The sequence below is a fragment of the Neolamprologus multifasciatus genome, chromosome 7 (genome assembly GCF_963576455.1).
Source record: "Neolamprologus multifasciatus chromosome 7, fNeoMul1.2, whole genome shotgun sequence".
Taxonomy (NCBI): domain Eukaryota; kingdom Metazoa; phylum Chordata; class Actinopteri; order Cichliformes; family Cichlidae; genus Neolamprologus; species Neolamprologus multifasciatus.
Genome location: NC_140445.1, coordinates 59,181,572 through 59,208,819, shown reverse-complemented (window position 1 = coordinate 59,208,819; position 27,248 = coordinate 59,181,572). Strand labels below are relative to the sequence as shown.

The window sequence follows — 27,248 nt, the reverse complement described above, 5'->3', positions numbered from 1 at the left end:
TTTATTTTTCAAGTGCACAATGACAAGCAAATTGATTGTTCCTCAGAATTTGTAACAAATTGCTAGTTTTTGTCTACTATAGTACTATCATTTAAACAGAGTTTTGTAGCAGTTTATTAAACAAAACAACTGAAATCAAGTACAAGATAAACTTGGTTGTCTCAGTTCATTTTAGGGAAAATATCAGTCAAAGTCCAGCAGGAGTTTTCCAAAACATGATCCAACGTTATGAGAAAAGGTAAAGTTCTCATATTATTAAGTTAGAATAGCAGACCACTGTACAATGTCATCAAGACGTATAAATAATCTGCTGTTTTACTTACACTTATTTTGTTTTTAAAACTAACACTGCATGGATCCAAACTGATAGCATGTCAGTGCAGCCTGATTTCGCAGTTACAGTTAAGTCCATAAATATTTGGAGAGAGGCTACTTTTTTTCTAATTTTGGTTCTGTACATTAACGCAATGAATTCTAAATTTAACAACTCAGATGCAGTCAAATGGTAGACTTTCAGCTTTAATTCACTGGGTTGAACAAAAAAGACTGCATAAAAATTTGAGGAACTAAAGCATTTTTAACACAATCCCGTCATTTCTGGGACTCAAAACTATTTGGACAAATTAAATAACTGAAAATAAAATGTTTATTTCTGGTTTCAGGCAATGACAACCTGAATTCTTGAACTCATGGACATCACCAGATGCTGGTTTTCCATCTTTTTAATGCTCTGCCAGGCCTTTACTGTTGTTTGCAGGCCTTCCTGTCTGAAGTTTAGTCTTCAACACGTGAAATGTGTGATCACTTGGGTTGAGATCAGGTGACTGAGTGTGTCATTCAAGAATATTTCACTTCATTGCTTTAATAAACTCCTGGGTTGCTTTGGCTGTATGTTTTGGGTCATTGTCCATCTGTATTATGAAATGCCCCCAATCAGTTTGACTGTGTTTAGCTGGATTTGGGCATTAGCTGTTTCACACCTTCTCCATATGTACTGTCTTAACTGGGTGAATGTGGCTCATAAGACAGACTGGGTCTGTTTGTGCTCCAAACTTCCTCATTCTGCATGTTGAAGCATCCTTGGACAAGATACTGAACCCTGAGTTGCCCCCAGTACATCCACTGGAGTGTGTTTGTTAAACAAGGTTCTTATCTATAGAAAACAAGGACTTTGCCATGGGTTGATTCCATTTTGACCCAAAGAGCTCTGAAGTGAATGCTTTATATTTGCTGCTACATTTACATGTAGGCATGAGATCTCAAAAGCCCCTTCCTATGTTGTATCAGCCTCCGACTCTTCATTTGTTTTTGGTTATGTGTAATATGATTTGTTTGTTTGAGATTAAAGAGTTTATTTACAGGTCCAACTTTGGGTCACAGAGACCTTTTTAGGGTCTGCATGGCCTCAAGTTTTATTTGCCAGCAAATGTTTATTTTGCCAGGACGCAATAATCCGGACATCTCACATTTGACCTTGTCAGCTGTTTATCTTACTCCTCTAACAGTTGAACATTTACGCAACATCGACATGTGAAGACAGGCCAACACAGTGGATATATGCACAGAATCTTAAGCTAAGCCAAATGTAATGCCAAACTACACATAAGATTAGTCAAATAATAGGTTATTTTGAATGCAAAAGTTTAGTTAAACTATTTTCCACAAAAAAAAAATTCTTAAGATGCCAAATATTTTTTTCACAGTAAGCAATCTTTATAGATGAAAAATATGTTTGACTGGAACACAGCAGCTGAGGTTGAATAGTTTGTTTTCATACTTAGTAACTGAGTGAAATGACCTAGAAGTGGTAGATGAAATGAGAGCCAGTTTTTAAATATAAAGGAGCAGTATTTCCCAGTACTTTCTTTCTTATCTTCTTCACCATACTGGACCAGCCTCCATTAGAGGAGAAAAAGGAGATAATGTTGACCCAGATTCAGTGCCCAACAAAGTTAAGCCTAGCTCACATAAAATGTACAAGAGTTTTCAATCATCAGTCTCTAGTTTTACACGCTGGTGAGTTTAAGCAAATGTTCTGTGGGATCTTTTTGATTGCACCGTCTCTCATTCACCAGTCAAATCAGTGTGCACTGCTTTACTCTGAGTCTGCCTGAGTGCGACCATTTCCTTCTGAAATGCAAAGGTCTCTAACTTTACACTACAATGTAAAGCTTGTTTGTCAGTTGCGGCCATGTGGCCAAAATTCAAATTCATGATTCCTCTGATTAAGTTATAACACTAGTTAAACCTGCTGCAAATGATAACAGGTTTATCCAGTGGAGGAGACGAGGACTGACAGCGCTGTGTCTGTTGGTGGACACATTTAAAAATTTGCGTAATAGATACAAACTAGCTCGTCAGGATTTCTATTTCAGGACCTCCAACTTAAACATCACTTGTTAAAGGACGCATATTAAATATATCAGATAATACTGAGACATTCATTTAAGCATTTATTTCTGAAATGTATAAAAGCACAAGTGGATAAATATAGAGGATCATTATTAATTTGAGGGGCCGTTCAATAAATTATATGAAGACTAAATGCGAATTGGCAATTGCAGTCACCTCTATAATGGACATCTATAATAAATATCAAAATAACTACAACAGCCATATATGTGGAGTGATTTTCATTGAAAAATTGTGTAGGTTTTTTTTTTCCTAACTCCAAAAAACTAAAGTCTGGACAGCTCAGATGGTTTCTGGATCTGTCTGATCCTTAAACTATTCTGGGACAGTGTGCAGTATAGTGAGGGAGTTTCTGTGCTACAGTTCTAAATTAATTTATTTAAAATTTATTTAGATATATTTATCGTAGCAAGAAAGAAGCTGATAATAAGGCACTGACTTTGCAAAGAACCTCCTGTCTGGATTTATAATGTAACCATTGTGTGCTTTAATGTCTTATTCATGGCGTTTTTTAAACAAGGCAACTATTTAACCTTTTCCATTTTAAAAGTGTGTTTGGTGCTTATAGTACGAAACCTCTGCTAAAACCTAAAAACAGGACAAACCGCTTCATGTCATAGCTACATGTGACCATATCGTGGAGCTATTTGCTGTGTTTCTGCTGGCCTACAGTCATTTTCAAGTCAAACGCACCACATAACTGTGGAAATCTACACTCTTTAACACATTTATACAACTAAATTGGCCCAGTTTATTATTATTTTGTTTTTCAGCTATAGCAACCGCGGTCGTTTGTATGGCCACTGGATGTGGAGCATGAATAACCAAGAGAAAAATATTGAGTGAAACTAAGCTGAAGGATGTGACCTTTTTAGTGAAAAAGAGCGATAAAAACAGAAAGAGAAACAGCTGTTTGTTGGTCCTTGGTATTAATGACCTGGGTTTGGATGCATTTCATAACATTTAGTAAGTAAGTTCAGTGCTGTCATTTATCTCGTTTTCTATTTACACCGAATTCTGTATTTTACCAAGATTCACAAACCTAAAATAGTCTCGTTGCATACCACACAAACCATGCGATATTTATGAAATACAATGTTTAATTCACTAATATGCCAGCATCATTATATAATTAATAAGAAGTATAATTAATAAGAAGTGTTTGTTTCACGACTTGCACCGGACACAGGGAGTCCTTTCAAATGAATTAACTAAACTGGCAACACCTTCAGTACCAGCAACAGTTCAAGAAGGGTAAAAGACTCCATACCACTCACACTTAGCCTTTTTAATAACAAAATGTAATTATTGTAAAGTTAAATAGCTGAAATAAAAACAAATATACATATATTAAAAAATATTTATTTATTTAGTCAGACGACTTTGTATTTTTATTTTTCAGTTAACAAAGGCTCGGCTGAGCTGAAGTGAACAGTTATTGCGTTTTATTGTGGCTTTTCCCTTTAAGACGCCAGAGGCCTACATTTCCCACAATTCCACGCTCCATAACACTCATTAAATCAGTGAGTCCACGCGACAGCGACAGCAGCATCCGAGGAGATGATCCGGTCAGGCTCCGGTAACACACTCAGCAAACGGTGAAGTGTTTTTGCCGGCGGAGATGTCTCTGTCGTCCACGGGGAGCCCGGACACGACCAGCCGGAGGAGGAGGCCGGCTGAACACGCGCAAGGTGAGCGGCACGAGCTCATTATTTAGCGCCTTATAACTTTATTTGTTATGTGTCGCTAACAGCACCGTTATTACACTCCCCATTTTAACTGTCTCCGCTTTATTTCTGTCTGCGTAGGCTTTGTTTACACTGATATTTACAGAAGCTCATTATGGAGTTATGGCACGGTTGTGCTCTCAACTAATCAATGATAGCGCTCAACTAATTAACATATATTTCCGTTAATTTTTAGATTAATATAGACCTATAAAATGTCATAAATAGTGCCCTCCTGTCCAGTGTCTTTATATGTACCTGACAAACGTTCCTGAAAGCCAAATATTACAACAGCCAATGTCCAGTTTTCATGTCATAGAGGCTTAAACAAAGAAATAGAAAAGATATTAATTCATTACTGTATATTTAAACAATTCTTCCATTCTTACTCAAGCTTCTCTGTCACTTAAAGATAACAGCATTTTTAGTTACTTGTATTTGATTTCACAGGAACAAGGGTGATTTCTTTCTTAAAAGGCATTCTCGGTGTTCTCAAATACTCATGCACACTAAAGAACAAAATCAGGATAGTGTATCGAGGTAATGCTGTGTGTGTGCACAGTCACTAACACCATCATATAACATTTGCAGACACACTTAAGGAAGCCAACAAAAAAAGGAGAACAAGGAAACAAAACAAGACTACCTAAAAGTGTGTGAGCCAATTTGAGCTGTTGAAAAAGGGAAGTCAGGACTGATGTGCCCACATTTCCTTTGATGCATCTGGTTTGTTATGTATCCATGCATTCATCAATCTTCTGTATCTTTCTGAATGGCTGCAGGCACTTTCTATCCCTTGCTTTAATTGCTGTCACGAGTCTGGTTTCACTGTAACAAATCTAGCTACTTTAATCAGGTCAAGTTAAGATAGATAGAAAGCCTTTTATTCCCCTCAGGAGATCTATGTACACGTCTCATCATGTCATTGAATAATAATAATAATAATAATAATAATAATAATAATAATAATGAAAAATTTAAGAGATGAGGCGTTTTTTGTGCAGCTTTTGAAGTGACATAGAGGGAAGGCAAATCAGAATCTCCTCATCTACACTGTCAGGTTTACAAAGCCCCTGTTTGTATGGCATGAGGGGGTCACTTAATGGTTCAATTAGTAGGAAAATGATGACAGTCATATGATATTTCATTTGAATTCACCAGAATCACCAAGGCCAATATTAAAACAACAGATGAGGGGATATCTTGCAAAGAATTGTCTTCCAATCCTCCTGTACTCTGTGGTCCTGGAAATGACCACAGAGGATGAGACAAGGGAAATAGAACTAAATACAAAGCATATGAGGCAAGAGACCATCAAAATAAAACAAGAAGTAACGAACACCAAGAAAAAAGACAAACACATGGAGACAGGAGTGAAAGAACAGAATGGGGAACACAAAAGGCAAGTAACCTATTGCCAACAAAAGCTAAGCAAAGGACTCAAGGTGTAGAATAACCAACAGATCATAAGAACAAGGGGCACATAAAGTCTAATCATTAGAAGACTAAAGAGCTCAAACATAAATCCCTTTTCAAAAGAAAAAAGAAATCATGAAACCACAAAAACCTCAAAACCCGGCGTCCACTGTGACACAGTGTATCTGATTCTATATGCACATCATACTTTTTGACCCAGATGCAATATGTGCAAGTGGGGAGCAAGATACTTAAAAACTGGCATTCTCTGATTACTGTTTTAATTACTTTGGAGAATCGATTGAGAGTCATGCTATTTAGATTTTTCTTCATGTGATGATTTTCTTGCTGAAGTCTTTTACAGAGTTGGGGTTACGGTGATTAGTGATTTTTGAAACAGTTTCCATGTGATGTCTTTATTTGTCTTATCAGTTTAGAGGAGCGAGTGTTGGAATAGTTTGGCACAGCTTAACTGTTCGTGACATGCTGCATTATTCTGCTTGAAACTCCTGCTGAGGGGTCCTGAGTTTACCATTGATTGTACTGAACCATTAATACACAGCAGGATGGATCCATAGGTTTCATGTTATTTACTCCAAATTCTAACTGTACCTGAATGTTCGCGAGAATTACAAATTGTAGCCTCAGTTTTCTGTTTGAGCTGACAGGTTATGGCACCCGGTGTGGTCTTCTGCAGCTGTAGTTTATCTCCTTCAAAGTTTAAAGTGCTGTATGTTCAGAGATGCTCTTCTGCTTAACTCAGAGTGGTTCTTTGAGATAATGTTGCCTTTCTGCATTCTCCTGTGATCTCTGGGCAGTGGATGTTTTTTTCAGACCATTCTCTATAAATCTGGAGATGGTTGTGGGTGGAAATCTGAAATACCGTAAGTTGCTAAAATTGCTTTTTTCCCAGATTGCTCACTTCCAAATTCCAAATTGTTGTGATTCCGTGCTATAAAAATACAATTGAAATTAAATTGTCTGATTATTCTAAAAGTCATTGTAAATTCACTGCTGTGCCACAACAATATGTTTGATCAAAACCTGATTGAACACAAAATGCTGCCTACTACCATATATTATGGGATGTCCTTTTCAGGCCTATGGACACCTGGCAAAAACAGCTCATGCTAAGTTCCAGTCTGGGTCTTTTTAAGGATGGCACTTGGTGTATGAAAGCTGTCTTTGACATCTTTCAGTTTTTGTTTCTTTGGTGTTACAGATTCTTCAAGTGAGCATGATCCTCTGTTAGGTTACAGTAATGAACAGACCCATGATCGACTGTGTGGCGCTCAGCACGCAGACTCCTCCACTCCATCTTCACAACACTCCTTATATCCTGCAACAAAATGCACTGCTGCATGTGCATGTGAGTGTAGTTTACCAGTCTTTATATTCATATTCAGCTCTCCTGTTAAGAGATATTTGCAGCCATTTCTTGGTTATTTTCTCATTGTAGGTCGGAGCCATCATGCATGCGAAGACAGCTGGGAGGAAAGCCAAAATATGAAAACCATCAGAGCCGAGAATGAAGTGGAAGCCAACAAACTGGTCAACAACTACAGAGTAAGAAACCGGAAGAGTTTTGCACAGAAAAAGAAAGTGAGCCGAGTTGAGGACACTGGAGTAATTGCTGTCTGTGTGTGCGTTTTTATCAGTTTGGGTTTAGAAAGTGGAAGAGCCACGTGACGGAGCGGCCGTTTGAAGGCCGGTCAGATGTTGTGAAAGAACTATACTCTGAGCTGAATGTCATAAAACCGCATTCAGGTCCAGGTATGTTTTGTTAATGTTTTTGTTTTATGTAAAGTTTGTGTTGATGCATGATATCAGTCTGTTAAATCTCGTGCATTATTTGTTGTGGTCATTATATTTGAGCACAAAGATAATTACTGAGAAACACTACAGCTAAATTGCTGTAATGAAAGGGTAAATGTATTTTAAAAATGTATTTAAAAACTAACATGTTTTCTTGTCACTGCATCTCGGTTTAGAATAAGAGAAATAATAATAGTGAAAGATTTGAAAGTTTGATGTCATAAATCGGCTGTGTGCAGGCAGGAGAGGACCCAAACGCAGACTCAACTGAGGCGAAACGTGAACTCAAAATGCAGCTTTATTGCAGAGAATTTAAAAAGTGATAGAAAACTATACTGGGAACATAACTAGGAACACAGTGAAACACACGCAACTATGAGGGAGATCATGACACAGAACTGAGGGAGACGCTGACATAAATACACAGAAGGAAAACGAGGGAAGTGAGAACGCACGGGGAACACAACTAGACAAGAAAACATGGGACCTTCACAATAAAATGCGAATTGAAGGAACGTGACGCAAGAGTGGAGGAGAGGGAGCGAAGAAACATGAGGGAGAGAGAGGAGACATAACGAGCTGGGGAAACATAGAATAAACATGATGGAATAAAACACAAGGGGGGGAAACAAGGCACAAGCAAACACACAAAGACACAGAGGGAGACACAGAGGGCAGAAGCACAGGTGGGAATCTAATAAACGAAAGCTAAACAGAATAACCAAGGTACTATAGAATAAACCCTTAGACTAACAAAGTGGATTTAAACATAATACAAAATGAGAAAAACACAAGAAACCTCAAAATGCTGGGTCAAATGACCCAGGATCATGACATTTGATCAAAGATTCAAGTCAGATTTAATATTGTAAAATAGCATCATTCTCCTTGGAAAAAGTGAGGAGTGAGTCAGAGGGAGTAAGACAGTTGTTACCATTTAACCAATTTACACACATTTTTTGTGCCTCGTTTTAGTTTTTAGTTGAGAAAATCTTTTATGAATGTTACTTTAAAAAAAACCTTTGAAACCATCTTTGATATGAATTAGTTGTAGAATATAAAACCGTCTGTCAAGTTCTTTTGAACACATTACATGTAACAACAATGAAGAAACTGATAAGACTTACAAATCCTTACCTGAACTAAATCTGATGACAATAGAATTTTTTGTTATTATTTTGAGGCTTTGGTAACATTGTTAATAAAAAAGTGTCTGATAATAATGGATTGGATTTATATAGCGCTTTTCAAGGCACCCAAAGCGCTTTACAATGCCATTATTCATTCACTCCCGCATTTACACACTGGTGGAGGCAGCTACGGTTGAGGCCACAGCTGCCCTGGGGCAGACTGACAGAAGCGAGGCTGCCATATCACGCCATCGGCCCCTCTGGCCAACACCAGTAGGGTAAAGTGTCTTGCCCAAGGACACAACGACCAGGACAGAGAGCCCAGGGATCGAACCGGCGACCTTCCGGTTACAGATACGCTTCCCAACCCCCTGAGCCACTGTCGCCTAATAATCTGGAAGTGAAATCTGTCTATTTATTCTGTTCTTTTTTTGCATTAATTAATGAAATTTAAGTTAAATTGTATTCAGAAATCCTAAAAGCGTAAAGATATTTCTGCTGAAACACTTCTTTCATTCTCCGTCCTTCTGCTGTCAGGTCATTTCATCACATGTGGAAACGTAGCCTACGTGCTCCTGTTTGGTTGGTGGGTTTCTCTGGCATATTTCCTGGTTGGCACACTGATGTTCATCACTGTTACTGGGGTACCGTATGGTAGGTGAGGTAATAGATAATGATAATAATTGATCATCTGCAATTCCCTTTGTTCTTCACTCTGTTTCTGTCTTCAGGTAAACTGTGCTGGAAGCTGTGCTGCTACTTCCTGTGGCCGTTTGGCAACCCAATCCACGAGGTGCTGTTTGGGTTGAGTTAATATTCCTGCTGTTGTCTGTGGTTCTTTTCATTTAGCCGGCATCAGACTGATTCACAGTAAATCCAGTAGTTTCTTCATTGACTCGTGGTCATTAAAGCAGAAGTCGTGTTTTTCTGAATGATGTCACAAGTCTGCAACAGTGCATTTGCAACAACTTGTTATTGCGACACGTTCAGGGTGCAAGGGCGACTTTGAACACCCTCAGTGAGTTCCCTCAGTGTGTCCCTAACGCCTCCTTCCTCTGACTTGTTATTCTGTTTTATGTCTCTGTCCTCCATTGCTTCTTTGTGTCTTTGTCTCCGTGTTTAGTTTTTGTTTTGGTACTTCCTGTTTGAAGGTTTGTTTTCTGTTGTTTATGGATAAGTTTTACTCCTGGTCTAGACGTTTTCACAACTCAAACTACATTTCTCTCAGACTTATACTTTGATTTATCCCTTTGATTAAGAATAAAGTTACTATTAACAAAATAAGAGTTTCAATTATCACTCCAAAAATGAAAGTGAAGACTGTGAAAAGACTGGATTTTAACCCTTTTCACCCTCTCTCAGATGTAATGAGAGGTAAACCGGGGAAACTTCAATCTCTCTCTGTCCCACTTTTCTCGACAGTCCCCTTAATTTTCCTGATAATCTTCACTTGTATGGGATTGTGCTTGTTATCCTCCTGTTGGTTATTCCTTTTTCCCCCCTGTCTCTCCTTCTCTTAGTCTGTGTCACAGCATCTGTATTTGTTCCCCATACACAGAGAGATGTACTGTGAAGTGAGATTAATGGCTCAATGAGCTTAAAGTCAAAGTTTTCTGTGTCATGAAACTGTCTTTATATATTACCTGCTTAAATCACCATGGTAGCGTATGCCGAACACATAACCTGGGCCCTATACTACGAATTCATTCAGCATTCCCAGGGTATCTTTCTGTTATCTGGATTTACTTACCCTGAAATTGGAAATCAGGATAAACAGTCACATGAAGCTGGTCATCAGTTTGTTACATTAACCCAGGCTTTCTCCTGCGCATTCACATAAAAGGGTGTTGGCAGCATCTGACCAATCAAAAAGAGGGTGTTTTAAGGGTCATTTGACTCTTCTCTCCTCCACAGAAAATAATCCCTATGACATATACTTTAAAATATTATCAAATGGTGACTAAAAAACTATGAACAACGCAGAATATCTAATAGTAAAACTGAAAAAAGAACAAGAGATGATGCTTAATTGTTAATCTGGTGATTTAATGCACAGCATGGAAAAATAGGCTTTTTAATTGCAGTTAATTAGTCAGTAGGCAGTAATTTTATGCCATGTTTCCACTGACTCTTTCATTTACAGCATGTTTTAAGTCAGGCTTGGCCAACTCCAGGCCTCGAGGGCCGGTGTCCTGCAGGTTTTAGATCTTACCCTGGGTCAACACACCTGAATCAAATGATTAGTTTATTACCAGGCCTCTGGAGAACTTCAAGACATGTTGAGGAGGTAATAGCCATTGAAATCAGCAGTGATGGATCAAGGACACATCTAAAACCTGCAGGACACCGGCCCTCGAGGCCTGGGTTTGGACACCACTGTTTTAAGTACATTGTAGAATCTTTGCTGCAGGAATACCTTAAATGTGTGCACGTTGTTAAGTCGTACCTTAATAAAACCACTGAATAGACCTGAATCATGAAGCATGATTGTAAAAGACATCTTTTTGGTTGTGTTCCTCCAGATGGGAAATACACTGAGGCGATGCTGTGAGCGCGCACCAGACTGTGAGTGCAGTATGGAGGCGGAAGAAGATAACTCACTATTTCTGCTGCCATCACCCACAGAGGTGCCAGTCCCAGAGATGCCAGACCGACCTCTGCGCACTCCTTACTGGGTAAATGTTCACACTTAAAAACATATATATAGATACCGGAAATTCACAAGCAAGACTTTGGCATTTAGGGCAGAGGGTGTTGCTTGCTGTAATTTGCAGTACTGGGTTATAGAAGTAAAATTGACCGGGCACTGAATATATTGCATGTTTAGCAGATTTATTTGCTACTAGTGTAACATAATGTTATACAATGTGCCCTTCTTGTTGTACAGCGTCGTTTTGCCACCTATGTGTGGCTGCTGCTGGGATATCCTCCTCTGGTGGTCGTTCACTCTCTGGCGTGCTTCATCTCCTGGATCCTGGTCTTCACCATTCCAGTTTTCAAGATGAACGCACGAACTCTGGGCGTCATCCTCCTGCTGCCTCCTGAGGATGTGTCTATCTCTGCTGGCTCACAGAGGAAGGTACAGGTGACACGTAGTGTTTATTGGTCACTGCGTAGTCCTGGGGAGTTCCTAATGCACCATTTTCTTTGGTTTTCTTTACTTTTAGCATCAAGACTATGAGACCAAAGCGCTACTGTGTTGCTACCACGCTGTCAACTGGTACTACTACAAGTACACGATTGATGGGATTAATGTGTTTGCTGCCAGTATCCTTTTACACATAAAATGTGTGTGTTTCCTTGTCTGATATAAAGACCTGTTATCATCCTTGACTCCTGTCTCAGACCTCCTCCCTCTAGTGATAGTTGCCCTGGTAACTGGATATATTGACAGAGAAAACAAGTACGCCAGCTCCAATGTCAAATTCACCATAGCAATTGGCTCCATCATACCTCTGTCATATTACATTGGCATGGGAATTGCCAGGTAAGTATTTTTCATTAACCATTAACGCCTCGAGAAGCAGAACAGAGTCTCTGATTTTTATATTTTGTTTTTGCATTTGCAGCATTTCAGCTCAGAGTAACTTTGCTGTGGGCGCTGTGGTCAACGCCACCTTTGGTTCCATCACAGAACTGACCTTTTACATCACAGCTCTGCTCAGAGGTCACCAGCAAGCTAACACCTGTCTGGAGGAGGTTGTTAAGGCTGCGCTGACTGGGACACTGCTTGGATGTATCCTCTTTATTCCTGTGAGTCAAGCTTCATCTTGTTTAGCTTACTTAGCTTAGGTTTGTTAGTTGGTTAGTTAGTAGGTAAGACTTGCCTACAGCCTTTTGGCACTGCACTACTGTGCACAACAACATGAATGGCTAATATGTTGGAAAGTCTACCTGTACAAAAAAAGAAAAAATGCCAGTATGTCAGTTTTTAAGTAACACAGTTAGTGCCAGCACCAGTATACTGTATATATAATTTCAAGGCGTAGGTTTGAGAAATGTGTTAAATAAGCATGTATGAGTGAGACCTCATGTTTTGTTTGCTTTTCAGGGCATTTGCATGATAATTGGAGGTCTCCGTCACAGTGAGCAAAGGTTCAACAGCCGTTCTGCAGGAGTGAGCTGCGCGCTGCTTTTCATCTCCATAGGAGGCACGTATTTGAAAATCAGCACACGCAGAAGGCTGCAGAAGCAGTTCAGACTGCCACTTGAAAATGTGTGAATAGCATGTATGTGCCACAATCAGAAAACGAATGTTTATGCCTGCGATAGTTTTATTTCATTGTTTTTGTTAGTAAGTAACACCCGGAGCAGATGTCGGCCATTATAATCTCTGAATATTAAATAATCAAATGCAAATACCATCAAACTGGTGCCCTTAAAACACCGAATACAAGCTAAGTCTGATTGTCTTCATGAATCAAGTCAGCTGAAAGCAGCACGAACAGTTTGTTTTTCTTCTCCCCAGAAACATCTTATAGTTTAAAAACATTACAAACAGTGTTAAACACTCACTTCCCTCCTCTGAATGTTATTGGCAGGTGTGTTTGCACCCACGCTCTTCTCTAAGGCTTATGGGAACTTGGTGTGTGACTCCTGTACCAACTCTACCGGGGCAAACAGCACAAGCAACAGCAGCGGGCCGTTTGTCTGCCACAACTGCCACTATGACCTGGTAGGTATCATTAGCCAGGAGGACATACACCCTGTCCGTATGCACTGTACTGCACATGTACAATGTTTTTATTGTTTTTGTTGTTGTTGTTTTCAACAGAGCAATGGCACACTGTTTCACAACCATGTCCAGTAAGTTATTTTTCAAATTTATCTACTAATAAATTTTTTTTTAGAACTGCACAGTTAATTTTCAAGAATAACGTCCTCACAGCTGTTCAGCTCACATTATGTGCAGCATAAAAATCACCTGCAAAACTAAGGAATATGATGCAGTGCTTCCTTTGGTGATACATTATCATTACACATACATGCAGATACACTCACTGGACACTTCATTAGCTACCCCTTGCGAGTACTGGCTTGGACCCCCTTTTTCCTTCGGTTCAATAGGGAGAAATCATTTGGAAGAACTGAAAAAGGTTTTTGTGATACAGAATTAATTTAAGCCATTTGGCAATTAGACTCCGATGTCCCATCATAGCAGAACAAAGCCCAGCAGTGAGGAATTATGAGAGGACACCTGGAGGATAGGTGAAGATGAAGATGAAGGCTTAGATATTGAGCTGGACATGGTGAGGAAGTGGCCTGTAGGAGACCCAAAAAAACTGAATGACAAAAAAGGATGCAGAACGAAGGCTGGAGAAGGCGGGCAGCAAAATGATTGGACTAAAGCAATGACGTCTGCTTTGAGCGCAGGGAAAATGGAAGCGATGTAAAGAAAGGTTAGCAGCTGAAACACCCGAATGTTGTTGCAGAAATTGAGACTCATTGGACCATGGGAACAACCATAGTGTTGCTAATTACATATTTGAATTAATAAGCAATTAAACAGGTGTACCTATCAAAGTGGCCGGTGAGGTGTTCTAAGCGGATTCTCCAATTTAACGTACCAACTTAACTTTTTATTAAAGTGATCATTGTTGGGTGGTGCAGTGGTGAGCACCGGTCCATCACAACAAGAAAGCTCCTGGTTCGGACCTGCTGGCCAGCTGCAGGGCTTCTGAGCATCATCCCTGTGTCTGTGTCTCACAGTTCAAAGACATGCATGTTAGTCCAAGTGGTTATTCTGAATTGGCAAAGGTGTGGACGGTGTCTGTCTCTCTTTCCCAATGTTACTGGGATTGGCTCCAGCAGTTAAAAGTATAGATGGATATAATTGGGAATTACTTTGACGTTGTAATTTGAAAGTGAATATCTGATGTTGCTAAATCTAAATATTCCCTAAATTACTTTTAGGGCTTTTCTCTTTTCCTAGCCATCCATTTTCTTGACCTCTATCCCAGCAGACCCAAGATTAGAGGCAGGGTTTACCATGGATAGGTGCCCACTCTGTCAAGGGACCTAAACCACAAAACCGTTCAGGCTCCCATCTAAACCTAAAGTCAAATTAGAATAAACAGTTCACCTCTGCAGGGCGCGAGGAGAACACGCAATCTCCACACAGAAAGTCCTGACCCCACCAGGAGATTCAAACCATGGACCCTTCCACTGTGAGGTGGCAAAGCTAACTGCTGCACCAGTCTAATGAAACAAATCTTCCTGGAGAGGAGTAATTCAATCTGAAGCTGTAGAAACGGTGTCTAAAAATCACACATTAAGGCCTCATTCATCATCATTTTGCTGCACTTGCTGCTTATTAATTGTGCAATGTTTGTTTTTAGGCCTCTGGTGTACACCGTGTGTGCCCTCCTGCCCATTGCCTACATCATCGGTCTGCTCTTCACTCTGAAGACGCACTCCCACATTTACAACATCCACGTAGGAGAAGTACAGGGTATGAATCACTCTAGCGAGTCACACTTAACAGGTCAGCCAAAAATTTCATGTTACATTTTGCTATTTTAGAGAAAAGTGAGCTGTGTTTGATGCTTACAATACTATAATCTCACCAGTGAGTGGCCACCACGGGACGGTGGTCCACTGGTCACGCTGGAGGTCTCTGGTCATCCTCATCTTGGCTACGGTGCTCATGTCTGCTTGTGCCGATCTTGCCACCGAGCACATTCAGCCCATACTAAGCCAACCAAACATCTCTCAGGTAAGTACACGGATCTGAGCACGCTCAGGCTGTTTGTATTTTATAGCTTTAATGTTTTCTTCTCTCCCGGCAGTATTTCATCGGGGTGACCGTTCTGGCTATGGTTCCTGAGATCCCCGAGATTGTTAACGGGATCCAGTTTGCACTCCAGAACAACATCAGTCTCAGGTACATCCCGTCTCATCAATAAGCTACAGGAACAGTTTGAAGAGCATCATTTGTATCTACTTTTCTTTTATTATTCCAGCCTCGAGGTGGGAAGCTGTATCGCTGTGCAGGTCTGCATGCTACAAATACCAATACTGGTCCTATTTAATGCTTTCTATGTAAGCCTTCATTTTAATCCTTCATTTATTCATATATAAATACAAGTCATTCTGCTGCTTTACAGTGTTTTATAATAGACACAATCTATCTCTGCCTTTCCCAGGATGTGGGATTTGTGCTGATTTTCAGTGACCAGCACCTGTGGGCCAGCATCTTCAGTGTGATCTTGGTCAACTACATCTTTATGGATGGCAAGTGTGATTATTTTCAGGGTAAGTTAAAGTAAGTAAGTTTAAAAGACTTTGGAGTTGAAATTGTGGATAGCTGGCTCTGTATCATATACAGTGGGATGCAAATGTTTGGGCAACCTTGTTAATAGTCATTATTTTCCTGTATAAATCTTTGGTTGTTACAATAAAAAAATGTCAGTTAAACATATCATATAGGAGACACACAGTGATATTTGAGAAGTGAAATGAGGTTTATTGGATTTACAGAAAGTGTGCAATAATTGTTCAAACAAAATCAGGCAGGTGCATAAATTTGGGCACCACAAAAAAAGAAATGAAATCAATATTTAGTAGATCCTCCTTTTGCAGAAATTACAGCCTCTAAACGCTTCCTGTAGGTTCCAATGAGAGTCTGGATTGTGGTTGAAGGTATTTTGTACCATTCCTCTTTGCAAAACATCTCTAGTTCATTCAGGTTTAATGGTTTCCGAGCATGGACAGCTCTCTTTAACTCACACTACAGATTTTCAATAATATTAAGGTCTGGGGACTGAGATGGCCACTCCAGAATGTTGTACTTGTTCCTCTGCATGAATGCCTTAGTGGATTTTGAGCAGTGTTTCGGGTCATTGCCTTGTTGAAAGATCCAGCCCCGGCGCAGCTTCAGCTCTGTCACTGATTCCTGGACATTGGTCTCCAGAATCTGCTGATACTGAGTGGAATCCATGTTCCTCCATGCATAACGCCCCTTGTTATGCACAAATAACTCAATTTTAGTTTCTTTTTTTTTCTTTTTCTTTTTTTTTTAAATCGACCTTTGTTTTTATTATTTATTTTATTTTATTTTCAGTTGTTACAGACGGGACAGACATGAGTGAGGGATAGGAAAGGGAGAAAGAAAGAGGAAAGAAAAGAAAAACAGAAGGGGAGAGGGACAGTGAGAAAGGGGGGAAAAAAATATCTCCGGGATCACCTGTTGAGAGAAAAAGAATAGAAAACAAGCAAAAAAAACAAAACAAAGCAACATACTAAACACAACACCATCGCATTAATCTAGCTAAGTGTAAACAGCAGTAAATACTAAATATTGAATGTTGTTGTGCAGCACGCAGGACAGACAGCGCACAATGTGCTTTGAAGTAGCAGCCAAGAAAGGTGTGATTTAAGTCTACAAACAGTGAACACCCGTGTGCACACCTGTGTGGATCGGCGCGCTTGTATTCAAATGGTTTCCCCATGTAATGGTCTGCAAGAGGATGTAGAGAGCCATAGCCCCGTCCCCCAGGGCATGAAGCAGGCATGGAGAAGATCCAGGCCCCAGACATCCAGAGGCCCCAGAGTGCAAGAGCCCAAGGAGGACCACCGGAGGGGCATCCGTGCCACCTTCATGGGAAGGGCTGAGGATCCCCAGATGAGGGGTCACCCAGTAGCCACTGGGCAGAAGCTAGAGGGGGCTGCACCGGCGTGCCCGCCGGCTCCGCTGGCAGCCAGCTGTGCCAGAGTGAACCGAGCCGCAGGCACAGAGGCCAGAGGCCCGAGGGCCCCCCGCGCCCCGGAAGAGGCCTGACCGAGCAACAGGCGCCAGGCCCCGCCAAGTAGTCACCGGGAGTGAGCTGGTACATACCTGAGCGCCCAGCCCCGGACACCAAGAACCAACAATGCACCGACCCCTGAGGACATCAGTCACCGGCAGGGAGTGTGGTGAGGGGAGATAGGCCTCCACACTTTGGGGGGCCTGGGAGTTCCCAGAGAGGTGGAGTCTAAGACCCGACCTGACATATAGACACAGACAAACAGGCACACACAGACACAGACATGCATTCCCACCCTCATGCACACATATACAAACACTCAGCACTCACCCAACGTAGGAATAAACGTAGATGGACATGTACACACAATCACACTCCCCAAACATACTCTATAGCCCGGGTCCAGGTATCCTCGCCCCCAGAGGGGGAAATGGCACCCAGACCCAAGAGATGTTACCCTTCCCTCCGGGGTGGAGGCAAGCAGACCGTCCCAGGCTCCGCAGCAGCAGGGAGGCCAATCGGACAGCCAGCATCTCTTCCCAGCCCCCCCGCCCCGATGGCTAGTAGAGAACGGGGGTGTGTGAAGACCCCATACCTCCCGCCTCCCGCTCAAGTGTAGTGGCCCTATATATATATATGTGTGTGTGTGTTATGAGAGTGTAAGTAATGTGGATGTCTAAGTTGTGAGATAAAATTGAGGCACAGGTGGCCAGAAGAGGACAGGGGGGGGGGAATGTCTCCCCTGCACCCTGGTGACACACCCGCACCCCAAGGCCCTACCTGTGTGGGTGGGTGTGGTGGAGCGGGAAGCGGGAAAATTAAAAGAGGAGGGAAACTTACAATTGACCCCCTTAAATACTCTTTCTCATTATTGGATTCACCTGTGTATGTAGGTCAGGGGTCACTGAGCTTACCAAGCCAATTTGAGTTCCAATAATTAGTTCTAAAGGTTTTGGAATCAATAAAATGACAACAGTGCCCAAATTTATGCACCTGCCGGATTTTGTTTAAACAATTATTGCACACTTTCTGCAAATCCAATAAACTTCATTTCACTTCTCAAATATCACTGTGTGTCTCCTACATGTTATATTTAACTGACATTTTTTTTATTGTAACAACCAACGATTTATACAGGAAAATAATGACTATTTGCCCAAGGTTGCCCAAACTTTTGCATCCCACTGTATATTTGCATTTAAGAAACAGAATTTTTACAATGTGCTCCCCCTTTGTGAAATACATCACATAAGACTATAAAAGGGGTCCATGCACTGTATTTTTGCATTACTGGCGGCTATTTTGAAATCTAAAACTTTAACCAAAAACAAAAAAAACCCCAGATTGAGCTGTTTTTCCCCTGAAGGGCGGGAGCATGTAAAAATGTGTAAAATGTAAAAATAAAAACTTTATGTTGCCCAGTTTTTTATGGATGGTCTTAAAACTTCAAAACAATATACTAGGCCTTGGGGGACAGGAGTACCCTAGTTGGCTAAGCGTTTGACCTTGAACTTGAAAGTCGATCATTGCCAAAAAAATTTAAAGTAACTATATCAAGTCATATGAAATTCAATACGACTCCCTACAACATCCCTACAATAACAGAACAACAGGCTGACATTAGCATATTGTAATAAAAACATCATGGATATAGCCCTTGCCCTTCGGAAGGAGTTTTGCTCTCTAGTTGCTCTTGTTTACTCCTTAGGCATATCTGGGATCTGATACTAATTGCAGCTGAAAGACCTGAATCTTATTTTAGGTGTTTTTTCTCCCAGGTACAGCTCTGGTGGTCGTCTACCTCATCCTCCTGGCTCAGTACTACTTTGCTCCATCTCCAGCCGGCTGTTGAACGTTGGATGGGGATTTTCTGCACGAATTGCAGATGTTTTTTGGCAGGTTCTTATCTCGTCAAATTATGCATAAATGTCGATGGGGGAATCCCAAATGGAACCTTTAATTTTTTTTTATCTATTTTATTTCTTTTATTGTAATTATACTTGAGACAAAACTAAAAAGTGTAAGCTCAGGATGGTACTTTTGTGACTAGTGCTGTTAAAAAAAAAAGTATATTTTATAAACTGACATAATTAACAGCGATGAGAGATCAACTATTTTTACTGTACAACAGGAGTTTCTGCACTGATCATACTTTAAAGGAACAATTGTGATGAAGTTTGTATGTTTTAACTGCATTAAAATTTTATGTGTGTGATATGTGACATTTTTAAATGACAGTCATGTGAATTATGTAAGAAAGTTTACCCTCTTTTACATCACAGTGCTCAGCAGATTTTATGATTCAAACACAGCCTCAGATGAACGACAACAGCATGAGATATTACACAGTGTCATTATTTAACCAAAGCTACGCCAAAACAGAAGCAGTGTGTGAACAACTACCACACACACCGTTGGTTCATGCACAGCTCTCAGTCCAGGGACAGGATTTCAGTTGGATGCAAGTCTGGAGTTTGAAATGTCATTGCTACACTTCGATTTGCTGCTGTGCTTCAGATCATTTTGTTGCATTACCCAATTTGGCCACGATTCATCAGTTAGATGGCCTCGTATTCGACTCTAGTATACTTTAGTATTCAGAGGAGTTCGTGGTCGACTCAATGACTGCACGGTGTCCCAAGTCCCGTGGCTGCCAAACCACCATCCTTTGGAGACCCCTAGGGTGTCTTACCACACATTAATCCCTAGCATTTAATTGTGACTGAGTTTTATTGTACAGCACTTTGGTCAACCTGTGTTGTTTAAATATGCTTATAAATAAAACAGACTTACCAAAAGGAGTTCTTCCTTCCCACCATCAAGTACATTTGATTAGCAGCATCTGGCTTGTACTTAGCCTCTTATAGAGGCTGTAAGATAGTACCTAGCTTTTCCACAAACTGCTTCTACATTTTTTTTTTAAAAATTTGTTTTTGTTAAATAAATGACTGTATTATTCTGCCGTTTGTTCATTTTAGGTTGTATTACCCAATTTTAATGTTTCAGATGATGTTTTAAGGTACACACTGATACGCAACACCTTAGACCTGAACAGTCGTGTACTGGAAACCAGGCATGGCAGACTGTGCCAGCAAAGATTTGTTCTCTATGAACAGGCTATGTGGGGAAAAAAGTGAGTCAATACAATGTTTTGAAAAACCAGCTGCCTGCGTTTTTATTGTTTGTACAGACAGAAATTACAAAACAACATATTGCAGCCATAGTTGCCTTTTATAAAGACATTCAACTTTTCTCCCAAGAGTTTAAAGTGACATGCACACCATACTGACATGCAACAGATCATTGAGCTTTCATTAACATCAAAAAAAATGATGCAAATATTGAACATGTCAATCTGAAGCAATGTCGTTACTAAGTTTGATCACGCTGTGAAGCAGAATGCTTCAAAATAGAAATGAATAAGGCCATGACATGATTAAAGGAACTGAGGTGCGGCGCAGTGTACAAAAGAGATCGTAGTAGAATAGCTGTCAGATTAACGCAGCTCGATATCGAACCAGCACAGTTGCAGTTAACGTGAATTCAAATGCTCAATGCAAGGCAAAATGTGTTTAAAAAAAAAAAAAAAAAAAAAAAATTGCATGAAAGCAACTAGGAGAACCACAACAGTATCAAAGATTTACAGTCCACAGTAACTAAAAACCTGCTGGTGTGCCTAGATCTGGTTTCACACTGAACCTGCTGATGTTTCAATGATGAGTGTCTGCGCGGCTCATCAGACTGATCACAGTATTTCACATCCTGAGTGCACCTTACACACCTTGTTACTAATTTGTTAATGTTCCTTGCCAAGTACCAAAGCACAGCATCTCTAAAAAACAACAATGTAGTAATAATAATAATAATAATAATAATAATAATAATAATAATAATATCAACAATGCATGTTGCAGTACAAAAAGTTGAAATGGATTCTTGGCTTTAAAGTGAAAAAAATGAACGTGACAGAAATGTTGGGTTGGGGTTTCTGGGGAGGTACAGCTACAAGTCGGGTGCAGTTCAAAGATTTCTAATAGAATAAAAACAGCAGCACAGTGATTAAAATAGTAAAAATGGCTTTGTGGCTTTAAAATAACAGACTAGTTAAGCATACACAGCTTGTGAAGAGCACCGACTAAATCCTAGTGAGCGAATAACAAAACAAAACAAAACAAAACAAAAGGGCTACACACCGAGTGAAATAAACAAAACTGGACTCTTGCAGACCAATTTGCACACGCCACTTTTTGAAATTCAAAAGGCACTAAATAAATAGATACTCTGGAGCTACGGGCGTTCAAAACAGGTGTTTTTCATTTTTTCCCCTCCCCCCCAAAAAAGAGGAATAAAAATTGAAGAGGCATAAGATATTTCACAGTGATGCCATGTCACATGTTTTCATCTGATCAGAAGGCCTAATTGTGACCGGCGAGAGGAACATTTTTCAATTTGAACGGTCGAGTTTTAATCGCAGCTCCACATCAGCACCCTAATCAGTGAGTCTTTGAGGCTGAAACATGTTACTTAAACTGTGAAGAGCAATTAGAAATACAAGTCTGCTTTTTACTGAGAATCTCGAAACTTTCTATTTAAATGTCAGGGCCTACAAACTGGTGCCTCTGCTGGGTTTGAAGAGGGAACAGCAGGACTGATTGAGGGTAGTGCTGCACAACCTGTTCCACTTCAGGATTGGGAAAAAGAAAGAACAGACAAAAGTCTTTGTCTCTAAATAAAAGCTAAAACTTCACTACTGTACCAACATTCATTTCGCCTTTTAACAAGTGGTCTTTGGAGTTTATAAAATATCTCTCAGGCTCCACAAGTTTCCACGACCAAAAAAAAACAAGAAGAAAAACCTGAAGAAGGCGGAAGTGAAAAACAAACAGCATACAGTAATTTCTATTTTCTACACTGTTTCTGATGGATGCGTGCACATATGACACACTGAAACTTTAAAAAAAAAAATTGCACTTTTTAAAAAACAACCCACACATTTACATCAGACTAATGTAAAAAGGCAATCAAAGTATTTTCATAACTATCTGACATCATCAGGATTACTTTGTCCTTTCACCCTAAATCGTCAGACATCTTAGAGTCCGTGCTACGCCATCACATACCGCTGCATTCAGTCTTTATTTGAGCCGCTGAATTAACGTGTGTGTCAGTCCCAGGCTGAGCAGCTGGAGGGTGGACAGCTGGGATAAGTGAGGGAAAGTTTTCAGCAGTTTCTCCCAGGTCATTTCCAGCAGGCTGGGAACCACCAGCCACACTTTATACAGAGAGCCAGTCCTTCGATTCCCAGACATGTTGACGACTCCGCCGTGGACGTACATGCAGCCGGCCTAAAGGAAAAGGAACACCAGAGGATGAAGTCTGCGTCTACTCTATGACGATTTAGTTTTTGTTCTCTCAGTGTGCGATGGTACTGACCGGAGTGACCGCAGCACAGTGAAAGTAAGCCGGCTCCGGCATGATCGCAGGAAACTTCGTCCACTGAAAAGTCTGCAGGTTGAGCTTCCAGAGGTCTGACAGAATGCGCTCTCCGTTATAACCCCCACATATAAAAACCTCTGCACATAAAAAGAGGCATGAAGCAGAAACATTTCAGAGAAAACCCGTTTGATGATGTCGTGTGAAACACTCACCCTCTTTGACCTGTACACAGCTGTGACATCGACGGGCGGTAGGATATCCTGTGAGAAGAAAATGAAATGAAGTCGACTTGTGGCAGTCAAAACGCTTTACCGCTGTAAATAAAAGTTGAACATGAGTCACAAACCTATTTTTTCTTGGGGTTTCGTCATGATATCCTCCCAGTAGTTTGTCTCCAAATTATAAGCATGAATCTGATGAACACAAATAACCTTAATTTAAAGACAGGACGACAACAAGTTTGCATGTAATGGTGTTTAAGTGCTAGTTACTCTCACCTTGTCTAGTGGATATGATGTCCAGGAAGTCCCGCCTCCAAAAATATATATTCTCTGCCCGTCATGAGCTAGCTCATGTCTATATCTGCGAAATTATCGATTCATTTTCAGAAAATCTGGAGCCACATGTAGAGAATTCACTGTGTGTTTAACAAACTGTCCCTGCTGCTTTTAGCTGTGTATGAATGACCTAAGGTGACTGACCTCTCCTCAGGTAGGTCTGAGGGCGCGTTATTGGGTTTGATGTGGGTCCACTCCCTGGTGGTCAGGTCCAGCCTGTGCAGGTCAGTGCTGTAAAGGTAGCCCGTTGTCCCTCCAAACACATAAAGGTAGCCATTTATGATGACCATGGCCTGGAAAAGGAGGATAAATGGTTCTAACAGATGGGATGGGACAGAACATTCAAAAGGACCTCATACATAAAAAACGCTACCTGTCCATAGATCTTGTTGGGCTTCTTCCCTCTGCAGCTGAGCAGATTCCATCGTTTGTACTGAACGTTGCAAACGTGGACGTCGTTGCCGTTGTTTTCACCGAATGGAATCCCGGTGCCACCGAACACAAGTAAGTTGTTCCCATGTAGGACAGCTGGGGAAAGACAACAGCATCAAACTCTGTTTTGTTGATTAGGAGAGAAGTTTGGGAATAAAAAGAAACAACAAAACCCTGAATGTTTTGTACAGGAGTCTTCTGTTACACAAAACCTATAAGAAATCTGAGTCAAAGTGTTTTCTAGATCTCATCTCGCATGAATGATGTAAAGTCATGTTGAGCCAGAAAAGAATATTCCTGTCACAAAGAAGAAGCTGCAATCAGTTTTTGGCAAAGTGACTTTTATATATCTTTTATATATCCAGCCAAAATGTTTCTATGATATTAAAAATGTATATTTTTTAAGAGTGATCTTGCCAGGAGGGCAGCAGACAAATATAACATAGTAGTTGTATAAAAACATTGAAGTTGATACAAAGTACTGATTATAATGTAGGTACAAAAAAAGCCAAGTCACAAAGATACTTGCTAAACAGGTAATTTCCTTATTTAATACATAACCTTCATAAATCCTGAGACTAGACTACAGTTTATTTACCAATAGAAGCAAAAATATCACACACACACATACACACAAAAAGAAAATGCATAAACATTGGAAATCACTTTGACACAATACCAGAAAGACATTAAAGCGCAGGGCACGGCAGCTGCCGTCAGGTCATTTTTGGCTCACGTCCGTTAGTGAGACACACTGGCGCACACAAACCAGGCTCAGTGGTTCTCAGGCAGTCTCATCCTGATGTAACACAGTGAATCATCATGCAGACTTCTGTCCTCTGAATACTGTAGTTTTTTTTTCCCCAGAAGAGACAACTCTGCTAGCTTTGCTTTCGCTGCTAGTGCCACCTAGTGGCGAGGCTACAGATTTCAACCAATTAAATGGCCTTCACAGCACACTTCTGCCTATGCTGTGGAAACGTGACAACACAATGTAGTGTGGAGGTGGACCTCCCTCTTATTTGGGCTAATTCTAAAAATAAATCTGAATACATTTATGTCTGCCAAAAGGTCCCCCTAAAGTCTACACAACAGTCAACTGTGACTACACAAATAATGAATTACAAACCAAAGAGTTGAGTTCTTGCAGGACTTTGCATTTGTTTGTTGACTAAACAAGGATAAAACTTTAGTTATCAGATAAAAGTATAAACTTGAGAAATATCATTTAGAGCAGAATATTTTATTTTTATTGCTAAAAAAAGACATTGCTATAAAATGTCAGAATTCACACCTAAATTAACTGAGCTATAAATTGCAAATAAAAGTCTCACAACTTGCTGAGAAATGCAGGCCAGCTTCTAGCCTCAAATGTGATGCGTGTGAGTTGTGTGAGTTCAAGAAAAACAAAAGTGTGCAGGGGTAAATTTTGAGCTGCTTTTCAATAACAGCTAGACTAACCACATGTGCTCAGTGTTTAATGCATAAATGAAGGCAGGGGTGTGCATACAGCCTTTAGAATATGCTGATAAAAATACTGGAATAAGTCAAAAAATATTTTCATCAATCCAGCAGAACCCCATCACATCATTTGAATACCAAGGGAATAAAAATAAAAGCAGCATCAGTCCTTACCTGACATAGAAGCCAGCTCCGTGGGCATGTACCCCTCTGTGCGCACCTGCTGCCAGGATGCTGTGGCAAAATGATACCGCCAGAGCTCCCTGAACAGAGGGTAGTCTTCGTTCTCTGAGCCGCCTGCCTCATCAAAGTCTGGGTTGTAGCCTCCAAACACATACAGGTTGGTGCTGTCTGCTACACAGCGGTGTCCACTGCGGGCAGGAGGAATGCAGTGTCCTGTGGGGGGATGAGTTGTAAACAGACACCATAAGTCTCATCGCCACACACCACGATGGAAATCATCACGCAGACTTCTTTCTCTCCTCTGAATAGTTTTATTAGGAGCAATATAACACTTCTAGCTTTGCTTTACAGGACGTTAACTGCAGCTCCTGCACTTTGAATTCTAGTGTTTATGAGTTTAGACAGTCCAATGTGGTGTCTGTGCAGGTTTAGTACCTTCTCTCAGAAACCTGTTGGGGATCCGCAGGTTTGGGCAGGAAGGGGAGAAGATGCGCCGGGCCTGAAACCACCGTGCTCGCTTCTTAGTGGCTGCAAGATATACGGAGAAAAAGACAGATTCATAAACCAATTCTCTCATGTTCTTGTCAGGGGTTGAACTAATTAGCATCTACCATTTCATTTTAACTTCCAAAAGGGACATTTCTTTCCCCTTTTCACTACAGACCAATTACAGGATCTCACAGATTGCTGTGAGCAGCTGGTGTTGTTGTCCATGATCCTTCTGTCATGGAAAAGATTTTCTGGAGCTCCTGGACGATCATTTGATAGCTCCACCGCCGTCACACCCGTTTATTTTACTTCAACCACACTGCAGGGTTTTCAAATGTTGAACAACCACAGTCACGTATATTCAGCCAAGCATCACACTTCCAGCAAACCGAGGCTGATGTTTCTGGGACGATCCCAGTAAAAACCGTAGAAGTATATGAATACAGTCATCGTATACTCCGATAGTTTTTTTTATTTTGTTTTTAAGCCACAGCTATTGTACGTCCTCGGTGAATCAAGATACTGTGCACTGCTACACTCAGAGAAATCAGGAGTTCAGGTGTAACCTCTCTCATTTTCTATTCTTAAGTATGCTTTGTGTAACCGAGAATCCACTTCATGTATGGGAGAGCTTACAGAATATGAAAATCATTGCTGTGCCTTTGTCTTTCATTTCCATTTAAATGGGAACATAAGCAACAATAACACTGAAATATTCAGTGGCTGATTTCTGCTGGCTTCCGTAGCAACGTTAGCAATCTTTGGCCTGTGTAGCTGCTGTAGCGATGCAGAATGCACACAAAGCTAGTATGGCTAGCTCACAGACAAAGCCCAGCTAATGCAAATGAGCAGCCAGCTCTGTCCAAAGAGGCAGCGAGCTCTGAGCAGCATTACCAGGTATTTACATTAACTTCTCAGGAAGGCTTGCTGATTGGATCCAGCTGCAGAGCAGTCGCCTGTGTTTACAAACCTGAGTCGCGGATGGAGGGCCTCCACGACAGTTTCTCAAACTTATTGAGCTGACTGAAAGTTTCACCGTGCTCAGGCGAAGACATGGTTAACCTGGGACACGCCGACCGAAGAGGCTCACACCCAGACCCGGACAGGAATCCGCCTCAGTGCAAACAAACGGCGCGACATGAAACCGCCAGCTCTGGCTTCAGAGCAAAATAAAGAAATACGCTAACTCCTCCAACTGTCCACAGCTGCTGCTCTCCGAGACGTCATAGCCACGTGGTCTGAACTAACCAATCAGAGGAGAATAGGACGCTCAAGTGGCGTTCAAGAGTCACATGGAAATGTTTATAGTTTTATTAAAGGGCCTCGCCGCAATAATCTAGCAATAACAAATAAATAAAAGAGTCAGTAACAACTGACGTGAACGTCAATACCCTTTGTTTCGAATGAATATGGCTTATCAGAGATATATGTTTGTAGTTTTGCATG

The 27,248-nt window shown here is 40.8% G+C and overlaps 2 protein-coding genes across 5 annotated transcripts; one reads left to right on the top strand and one right to left on the bottom strand.

The window, feature by feature from the left end:
* The first annotated feature begins 951 nt into the window (after positions 1–951).
* LOC146515697 (uncharacterized) lies at positions 952–21,426 on the top strand. Of its 4 annotated transcripts, none has more exons than XM_085168008.1 (20): positions 960–4,103; positions 6,778–6,924; positions 7,015–7,121; positions 7,214–7,328; positions 9,038–9,154; positions 9,232–9,293; positions 11,023–11,175; positions 11,388–11,579; positions 11,668–11,767; positions 11,846–11,987; positions 12,070–12,253; positions 12,552–12,651; positions 13,042–13,175; positions 13,275–13,306; positions 14,839–14,951; positions 15,070–15,215; positions 15,289–15,383; positions 15,463–15,541; positions 15,646–15,754; positions 19,023–21,426. In XM_085168008.1, the coding sequence occupies exons 1-20, from the start codon at positions 4,034–4,036 to the stop codon at positions 19,094–19,096; spliced, it is 2,271 nt and encodes a 756-aa protein (XP_085024134.1). In that variant the 5' UTR covers positions 960–4,033; the 3' UTR covers positions 19,097–21,426. The 4 variants fall into 4 exon arrangements, 3 of the variants coding, with proteins under 3 accessions (XP_085024135.1, XP_085024134.1, XP_085024133.1); XM_085168007.1 differs by having other exon boundaries at positions 961–4,103; positions 14,839–14,984; XM_085168009.1 differs by lacking the exon at positions 6,778–6,924 and having other exon boundaries at positions 952–4,103; positions 14,839–14,984.
* Positions 20,394–27,038, bottom strand: LOC146515696 (kelch domain-containing protein 10-like). The gene is made up of 10 exons (XM_085168028.1): positions 26,773–27,038; positions 25,749–25,841; positions 25,305–25,526; positions 23,611–23,765; positions 23,382–23,530; positions 23,178–23,262; positions 23,027–23,093; positions 22,893–22,940; positions 22,678–22,817; positions 20,394–22,589 (listed from the first exon to the last, which is right to left on the bottom strand). Exons 1-10 carry the CDS (start codon positions 26,855–26,857, stop codon positions 22,380–22,382), a joined length of 1,254 nt encoding a protein of 417 aa, XP_085024154.1. The 5' UTR covers positions 26,858–27,038; the 3' UTR covers positions 20,394–22,379.
* Positions 27,039–27,248: the final 210 nt, after the last annotated feature.